The 9,802-nt window shown below is 44.8% G+C and overlaps 1 protein-coding gene across 1 annotated transcript in view; it reads right to left on the reverse strand.

Annotated features, from left to right (window-relative positions):
* Positions 1-6,376: 6,376 nt before the first annotated feature.
* The window catches only part of LOC310789130 (NLR family CARD domain-containing protein 3-like), a gene marked incomplete at both ends in the record, with an annotated part of 36,629 nt that continues 33,203 nt past the window's right edge, over positions 6,377-9,802 (reverse strand). The window contains one exon of the mRNA XM_083650723.1: positions 6,377-6,921. Coding sequence (XP_083506849.1) covers positions 6,377-6,921 — 545 coding nt within the window. The remainder of the gene's footprint in view (positions 6,922-9,802) is intronic.

Consider the following 9,802-nt stretch of genomic DNA (forward strand, 5'->3'; position numbering starts at 1 on the left):
TAAGGCTGAACACCTGCAGACACTCAGCTAATTGCTGATGCAGCTCTGCATCTGCAGGTATATAAGCTGGCTTGCTGCTGGGACACAGTTACTCTACACCTGAATCCAGCCCAGCAGCACCTGTACATTTGGTTTGATACTTTTGCCCCTTTCTTTCCTTTATTAGGTCCTGGCACAATAGGTGCCAGGCTTTATTGTTTTAGTTTAACCTGGCAGTTATGGTAGTTGTTTTTCGTCCTTAGTTTTAGTTTAGTTAATCTAAATTATTCTTTGTACATTTTTCAATTGTTAGTTTAAGGAGAGGGGCTGGCTTCGACGGTCCTTTATGGGCCAGCCCAGACCCCTCTCCCTTTTGTTTATTTCGGCCAAACTGTCAGGTTATTTTGTTTTATGGTTTTGGGCCTTTTATTTAGATACTTTGGGGGAAAGGACAATAAAAACCCTATATTTTGATTCTTGTGTGGCGTTCTTCTTATGTTGTGGTTTCCACTTGAGCCTTATTTCTGTTATATGTGTGGAGGCCGTAACATAATGGGGGCTCGTCGATCGCAAGTTTTTTTTTTCTTCTGAGGATTGGGAGTTTCTCCACCTCAGGTTGTAGCGTGCGGATTCCAGCGCGTCTACTTTTTTCTCGTTTCTGAGAAACATTAGTTTCTCTCCCTACAGTGTTAATTGTCACGTAGTTTAACACTGAGGTGGTACTTTGGCACATTGTGTCTGTATTTCTGGGACTTGTAATAGTCTATTTGCTTGTGTGCCGATTTTTGGTGCGGTGTTTTTTGCGCACCTGTTTTGGACGCCACAGTTTGTGTGCTGCTGAGTGGGCAGTGTGTTTTTTCCTAGTGCGTGGTGCTGCGCTTTTGGGCTTTGTTGCCTGTGTCATGCTGCGGCGGGCCAGGTTTTTGCTTTTGTCGTTTTTGCGACATTTTGTCTAGTTTGGCAATGTGACTGACATCTCCCTTTAAGATGGAGTTTAAAATAGAGGAGATTGTTGCACATCATTCTCATATGTTTCAGGTGTCCAGTGCTGAAGCGGCTGGTAATGTTCAGGTAGTGTTGGTGTTGTCCAGCACTACCCCTGCTGGAACTCGGGCTGTGTTGGCCTTGTCTCAAGACCCTGAAGATGTTGTGGGTGTCTTTAATGCTGTCGTTGAAGGGCAGCTGAAAAACTCTAAAGTAGAAGCTGTCCTGTCGTTTCCCGCTCCTGTCAGTCACCGTGGGCTCAGGCGTTGATGGCAGGTTATTACGGGAATGTTTGCAGCGACTTTTCTGTGGATGCAATACCTTTTCTATTGCTGTATTGAGTTCTCTATTGAGTTCTCTTGAGTGAGTCATGTCATTCAGTTACCTGTGCAGTAATGGATGGCCTTGATGTTGCTCTTTTGACATTTTTGACAGTAGGAAGAGGTTAACTTCGGTTGAGGTTAGGAGTGGGTTTTTTCCACATGATGGGTTAACAGTGGTTAACATTGAAAGAAGGTTAGCAGTAGTTAACATTCGGAGTGGGACTTTTCCACATGATGGGTTAAAATGTCTTAAATTTGTTCAATATTCGGTTGACTTCTGGTCGACATTCAGTTAACTTTGCTTGATTTTTCAGATGGAGATTTTGCACACTAATAATCTTTGTGTGATGTCTCTGTCCCTATGAACGCCTGTATAGGGGACTTAAAATCTTGCTGTCAGCGCGGTTGGTGGAGGTCAGACATGTCCGTGGCAACGACAATGTCCTGGCCGACACTGTATGCTAAGTTTCTGACTGCTGAATGACCTCACGTTGCACTCCCGGTATTCACCATCATAGGGTGGGGGTGTTGCGTGTGGCCATGGACGGTGCATAATAAACTTCACACATGGTATGTATCATGTTGCACATTCATGTGTTTACATTCTGTGTTTGTACTGTTCCTTAATTGATCTCCTCTGCTCCTCCTTACCTAAGGCTGAACACCTGCAGACACTCAGCTAATTGCTGATGCAGCTCTGCATCTGCAGGTATATAAGCTGGCTTGCTGCTGGGACACAGTTACTCTACACCTGAATCCAGCCCAGCAGCACCTGTACATTTGGTTTGATACTTTTGCCCCTTTCTTTCCTTTATTAGGTCCTGGCACAATAGGTGCCAGGCTTTATTGTTTTAGTTTAACCTGGCAGTTATGGTAGTTGTTTTTCGTCCTTAGTTTTAGTTTAGTTAATCTAAATTATTCTTTGTACATTTTTCAATTGTTAGTTTAAGGAGAGGGGCTGGCTTCGACGGTCCTTTATGGGCCAGCCCAGACCCCTCTCCCTTTTGTTTATTTCGGCCAAACTGTCAGGTTATTTTGTTTTATGGTTTTGGGCCTTTTATTTAGATACTTTGGGGGAAAGGACAATAAAAACCCTATATTTTGATTCTTGTGTGGCGTTCTTATGTTGTGGTTTCCACTTGAGCCTTATTTCTGTTATGTGTGGAGGCCGTAACATAAGGTGGCACACCCCTAATTAACAGATATAAACAGCCTTATCAACCAAGTGGTAGCCTAACAGTGTTGGGGTAACTCATTACAAAAGTAACACATTACATATTACTTTTAGCAGTAACTCAGTCATCTAACAAACATTAATTTAATCTTTATTTATAGGCTACAGGGGGAGTGTCACTGAGAGCAATGCTGTCTTTTTCAGGAGCGCCCTGTTCACATACACACACACACATTCACACCTGGAAGCTGACCAGTACAACCACAGTCTGACCTGATGGCCACTGAGCAGCTCCACTGGAGCGGTTGGGCATATGAGCCTTGCTCAAGGGCACCTCAGTGGTGGTGCCCCAACATATATGATAAATCAGAACAAATATACAAGATATAAACAAATATGAAATATAAAGAATATAAAAAGATTCAAATGTACTAACAGATATAAACAGCCTTAACAACCAAGTGTGGTCGCCTAAAGATTTGCTCTTTCACAAAATATGCAGTCAGATAATTGAAGCAGCAGTAAAGAGCTATTGCACATTAGGGGCAGTCTGTGTGTGCGTGTGTGTGCGTGTGTGTGTGTGTGTGTGTGTGTGCGCGCGCGCGCGAGCGAGCGAGCACACAAGTGTCACAGCTGAGCTACGTGAGCACTTCAGCCTGTGTCAGTCCTGGTTTTCACAAAGGCAGAAAAAACATCTGTGAGAGAGAGAGAGAGAGAGGGAGGAGAGAGAGAGGGAGGAGAGAGAGAGAGGAGAGAGAGAGTGAGAGTGAGGAGAGAGAGAGGGAGGAGAGAGAGAGAGAGGAGAGAGAGAGAGAGAGAGGGAGGAGAGAGAGAGAGGGAGAGAGAGACAGAGAGAGGAGAGAGAGGGAGGGAGGAGGGAGAGGAGAAAGAGAGGGAGGAGAGAGAGAGAGAGGGAGAGAGCAGTGAGAGAAAGAAAGAAAAACGTTGCTAGCTTCATCCTGTCAAGAGAGAGAGAGAGAGAGAGATAGAGGGATAGAGATGCACGTGTGACGGGGCCAGGGGCGGTTTTAGCGTCAGAGCTTTGGGTGGGCTCAGCCCACCCAAAGGTCATGGACCACTGAACCCCTAGGGGGGTCCGGGGGCATGCCCCCCCGTAAGAAAATTTTGTACAGTTTCAAGTAAAAATGGATCAAACTGGCGCACTTTGAGATCAAAATGAAGAGACGATCTATGAAGAACTACACACATCAATATCTTCTTTACCGTTCTGTGGTTTTACAGCAATGAAAAAATAATTGTTTCCCTATATATACTATATATATTCTGCATACAGGTTACTATATGGTAGAATTATGCTTGCATAAATAATACCAAAATCACTTCAGGGGAGTTTCAAGTAAAGTAACATTTTGCTTTGTAGGCAAAACAAAAGTAAAACTAAATCAAAAGGGAACTTCCTAACTTATTGGCTGGAATAATATTCCGACAAGATAATAATATACTGTAAGCACTAAAGCAGGAGTTTGCAGTCAACTAGTTGAAATTAATATGTGGCAGTATTTGTGGGGGTCAAAATCTATGTAGGGTGTACCACCACAAATAGATCAGTGTATGGGAAACACTGACTATTAAATTGTGTGACTAGAAAGACACCAATAAATCTGAGAAAATGTACTTTAATTTTGAACAACAACACTACAACGGTGGCATTACAAATGGTATTATGAAATTATTGTGTGAAAAAACAAGAATGCCACTTTTTTCATGAACTTTAAGCAGAAAATTAAAAAATAGTTTTAAAGCAAAAATAAATAATAAATAAAGATCATTTTAACATTGGCTCAACCAGCCCATCTTACTGACCACCAGGGGTCCTGGTCCTTAATCCCTTTTTATTACTCCCATGCCACTGGTACTGTACACAAACAAGGCTGTTTAAATATCTGCCTTGCACTCCCTTAGAGCAGGGGTGTCAGACTCATATTAGGTAGAGGGCCGGATTTGTTCAACTGAGACCTCATGGGGGCCAGATTTTTTTTTTACTAAAATCAATTCGACTCATTTACCCATTTACTTCACAAAAGAAATACTGCTCTTTCCATTTCTCTTGAAACTGCCTGCATTCCGTGTCAACCTTTCTCTTTTTCGACAGCATCTTGTTCAGGGGCGGACTGGGATCATAATTCAGGCCGGGCATTAGATACCAAGCAGGCCACGCCGATACGGGCAGACGCGCGTGCCGGCGTCAGAAAAATTTGGGCCGTTTAAAGCTCAATTTGGGCCGTTTGAAGCCAGATGTGGGCCGTTTGAAGCCCAATTTGGGTCGTTTAAAGCCAGATTTGGGCCGTTTGAAGCCCGATTTGGGCCGTGTGAAGCCCAATTTGGGCCAAGTCCAATTTTACAATGAGATGCACCCACTTTAATCCTGAATAAAGTAATAAAACCACTAGTAAACCAGTAGGCGGCGCCTGGCCTGCTGTTCAGTGAGTGGCCTGACTGCGGGCACCATTTTTTTTTTTTTTTTTTTTTTGCAGGCCAGGTCAGGCCAGGCCACCGGGCATTTGCCCGACGTGCCCGATTATGCAGTCCGCGCCTGATCTTGTTGATTCTTTTGTTTTTTGGTAGGTAGCTGAATGCGCGATTCAATTCCAGCGTGGCATCATGGCGGCTTTGTTTACACCTGATGACCTACTGACATACTTCCTTGTAGTGCAGGTTAATTAACTTATGAATGAACTCTTAGCTTGCTTATTAGCCACACGTAGTTCATGATAATGGGGTGCAAATTTAATAATAATAATAATATATATATATATATTTTTTAATATTCCAAAACATCTCGCGGGCCGGATGAAACCTGCCCGTGGGCCGGATCCGGCCCGCGGGCCGTATCTCTGACATCCCTGCCTTAGAGGGAAATAACAAGCCTGTAAGAACTTTTATTGAGATACTGAACTAACATCACAGCAAGACATAAGTGATGCCATGCACGCATGTTAAGCTATCGTCATCATCACATCAGACAGGCTGTGTAAAGCAGCCACTTGCGATTCTGAAGGGCTTAATTTCATTCAGATAACAAGGGACCCGTTTGAAAATGTTTGTCACTTATGCCCCATATGTTTCTCAAAAAACATCACATCCATTTACACCCGCTTACTGCGAGCTAGCATGACATGGCTGGCTGGTGCCATGGTAGCCTACCTACCTTCCTCCAGTCCACCTGTTTGTCTGGCAGGCACAGCGACAAGTTATTTTGTTTAGCCTACGACAACGTTACGTGCTAATTTGCATATCAATATGCGCTAATTAAGTAACTACTAACGACTCTGACTGCTCAATGCTCACCTCAGTTTCATTGATCATGAGTGGGGAGAACGATTGTGTGGACTGTGGAGGACCACTTCGCTGCTGTACTGTGTGTGTGACCTGTGTGAAGTGATGTGGGATTAGGCAGATAGATGGAGGAGGGAGCGCCTGCGCAGCCGCGGTTCTAGAAACTTTTCGGGTGGGCTGAACCCCCCTAAATTTTTGTCTCAGCCCACCCTAAGAACATAGAGGGGGGGGGGGGAAACATGCACACAGCGCATTGAGTGTAGTCAGAAACTGCTACTAATGACCACCATGGATTTGGAGAGGGATAAAAAAAAAAAAAAAAAAAAAAGTTTTTTTGCCTCTATTTTTTTGGGTGGGCTGAGACTATTTTTGGGTGGGCTAAAGCCCACCCAAAAACGGCCTAGAACCGCCCCTGGACGGGGCTCCACTTAACGAGCAGCTGGTGAGTTTTCTTCCTCTCGCGCTCTCTCTCTCTGACGCCTATATGCGCGCGCTGCACATACAGGCACGCACACACGCCTCAACAACCACTAATGGAAGTGTGTGTGTGTGTGTGTGTGTGTGTGTGATCCTGTACAGAGTGAAGCATACATGTCATTGGTCACAGTGTGTTTCTCTCTCACTCTACTTGACACAGAGACACTGAGTCACCAGACTCATACACAAAGAACCCAGGGTACAGAGGTTCAGTGAAGGTGCAGTTGAACGTGTGGAGATGAATCAGTTTGTCAGAGGAAACGTTGTAGAAGGACAGAGAGCCAGCAGGCCAGTCAAGATACACTGCGACTCTGTTAGACCAGGAGGAGGAGGGGCGAGGTATGACTGTGGGTCTGTTATTGTGCCTGGCAGAGTAACTGGTATCAGTGCAGAACAGACTCCAGGACTTTTCATTCCCTCCAAGCTTACAGTCATAACCCCCTCCTCTCCTGCTGATTCCTCTGTAAGTCACTCCTATATTAACCTCTCCTTTCCTCTTCACCTCCCAATAACAGCGACCAGTCAGACCATCTCTACACAGCAGCTGAGGCCAGGAGTCAAATCTCTCTGGGTGATCAGTATATGACAGTCTCCACCACTCTTGCACACTCGTCACCTTTCTGTTGTCTTCAGACAGGAGGAGGTGTCTGTGTGCTGTGTTTGGGTCCAGTGTGAGTTCACAGGCATCTGATGAGAGAACAAGACTCAATACAGAAACTATTCATACTCTATTTAGATCTGTTTATGATGTGTTGATTTATTAACAGCTCGACCTTTAACTTCTTCAGTTTCATGATGACACATTATATCCAACATCTTCATTCTCAGTAGTAGAGGTCTGCACATGTGTTTTGCTGAAGCTTGTGATCGTCCTACACAGCATGCTTTCTGTTTGCTATCTGAACTTGTTAGTAGGGATGCACGATAATTATCGGACCGATAAATTATCGGCCGATATGGCCATTGTGCGTTATTATTATTTATTCCGATAATAAAAAGATCCGATAATGTAACGTGCCAATTTGGCTTTGTTTACGTTGGAAGCGGAGTATTGCTGTCGCGCGCTAGTGACGTCACTGTCGCCTCAAGCAGTAGACAGAGAAAATGGCTGCGCCTGTATGGATGCATTTCACAGTTTCAGAGCAAGACGCTGCAATTGCAATCTGTAAAGTGTTCTGCAAAGATTCCGAGAGGAGGGAAGAAGCCTACGAGTTTCAACACAACTAATCTCATACATCACCTGAAAACTCGCCATGGCAGTGAAGACGTGTGGAAGGAATACGAAGCAGCGAGCGCAGCTAAGGCAGCCGGAAAAGCAGCAGCTAGCGAGCTAGCTAGCTGTTTACAGCCCTGGGAGCTAGAAAGCGAGTGCCGCAACTCTAGTGCCACAAGCGACAACGACAGCCCAATGGCTAAAGCAATTCCCAAGAAAATCGCGGAAATGATGGCACTCGATGACTTGATTCCCTGGTAGAAGACACAGGATTCGTCAAAAGGGCCTTTTTGTGTGGAGTTTGCATGTTCCACTGTGGCTTCCACGCAAGATGGCCGCACGCAAGTCACCCTCGTCGGTCTGTCCTGTGACTTCTTGATCGTTACTTGGTTCGTGTTGTACTGATCGTTTAGTCCGTGATCAATAGAGCTGAATTCTTTTTAACAAAGCAGAACTCTCTAAAAATAGATGCTAAATTGGATTGCCTGCCCTAGTGTTAAGCGAGTCGCGGTTAGGCTAACCGCGGCCTGGCCTGCTAGCCTGTTGACGTAGCTCCAGTGGCCACTGAGCTAACAGCTAGCACATCATACCCACAACAGCGCATTTCAAAGATTAGTTATAGAGCTGAATTCTTTGTAATCAAAGCAGAACTCTCTAAAGTTGATCCAAAATCGGATTGCCTGCCCTGATTAGCGACTCGAGGCTTGGCTAGCCGCGACAGGATCAGGCTATCCTGCTGGCGTAGCTTCAGCAGCTACTGAGCTAATTGCTAGCCGGCCCCGGCCAGCTCTCTCCGCCCGGCGCGGCGCTCCCTGGTCCCCAGCATAGACTGCGCCCGGATCGTCGCCTTCAAGTGATCTGCGAAGCTTATGCAGGGATGTTAGAGCAGTGGAGGATAGCAAAGGAGAGAGTGCATGTCGTGCTCAGGGACAATGCACGCAATATGGCCAAGGCTATGAATGACTTTGGGGTTTTAAGTTTGGGGTGTATGGCACACACTTTACAGCTTGCTGTACATGATGCTGAACTGAGTCAAAGAAGTATATCAGACTGTGTTGCAATCTGGAGGAAGATGGTAGGCCATTTTAAGCACTCCCAGTTGGCCTATTCCCGTCTGCATGCTTTACAGACACAGCTGCTGGGGCAGGGAAAAGAAGCATGGCTCCAACAAGACGTAGCCACGCGATGGAATAGCACGTTCTATATGCTGAAGAGTTTGGTGGAGCAGAAGCGAGTGCTGGGAGCATATGGAGCAGATTATCAACTACCTGCATCTCTAAGCCCAGGAACAGGGAATTAAAATGTCCAAGAAGACCCTGTTAGAAAAAGTAGAAACAAAGGCGCTTCACTGACATCTATGCAGACAGAGCCCCTTTATTATCTGGCAACAATCTTGGACCCCAGATATAAGAGCTGCTTCTTCAACATTGCCACCAAACGGCAAGCCACAGAGATGTTGCGTGTGGAGATGGACAGCATCAGGGAACATGCAGCTGACCAGGCGGCAGAGCCACAAGCAAAGACGACCAGACAGATGTGGAGGTAATTTATTTAATTTTAGATAACAACAGAACAATAAAACAAAGCTTTCAACTTGTAGAAAAATAAATACACCAGAACATGATGATGATGTGATTTTATTATTCTCATTTCAGCTACAAGGATATCTGTCAGAGCCGATCTCCCCGACTACGAACCCGGTGGAATACTGGAGAAGCAACAAGTCCCGTTTCCCGACCCTGGCCCAGCTTGCACGTGACTACCTGTCAGCTCTTTGCACTAGCATCGACAGTGAACGTTTGTTTTCTGCTGCTGCCCATGTAGTTGACCAATGCAGGCCATTTAGTTGACGAAAAAAGAAACAGAATCGGATGTGAGAAGGCAGAAATGCTTCTTTTTATCAAGAAAGATCTCCCCCTGATGCTTTCAAAGTAGCATAGCTACAGCAAGCATAGCATACAGTAAAGCATAAAACTGCTGTAAAAAAAAATGCAAGAGCAAAGAAAATGTATGCGTGTTCTGTGAGCGAGCTACTGTAACTTGTCCCAATTTCCCCCCGGGGATCATTAAAGTCTTTCTGATTCTGATACTGTGGAGTGGAGTTGAAAATGAATATAGTTGTCCTGTCCCTCAACCATTTTCTTTATTAGTCTGTCTTTTGTTATAGATCCTTGGCGATGCACTTTACTTTATTTCAATCATTTGTTGTCTTGTGCAAAATGTTTTGAGGCTTTATGTTCTATGAAGCTAAAGTATAGAGAAACCTACCTCATGCACTGACTCTTTTCTTTCTTACAGCAAAGTCTCTATATAGGATTTGTTCTATAAAGCCTTGAGCCTATTTTGGTTAAAAAA

Source organism: Poromitra crassiceps, assembly GCF_964638095.1.
Source record: "Poromitra crassiceps genome assembly, chromosome: 14".
Taxonomy (NCBI): domain Eukaryota; kingdom Metazoa; phylum Chordata; class Actinopteri; order Beryciformes; family Melamphaidae; genus Poromitra; species Poromitra crassiceps.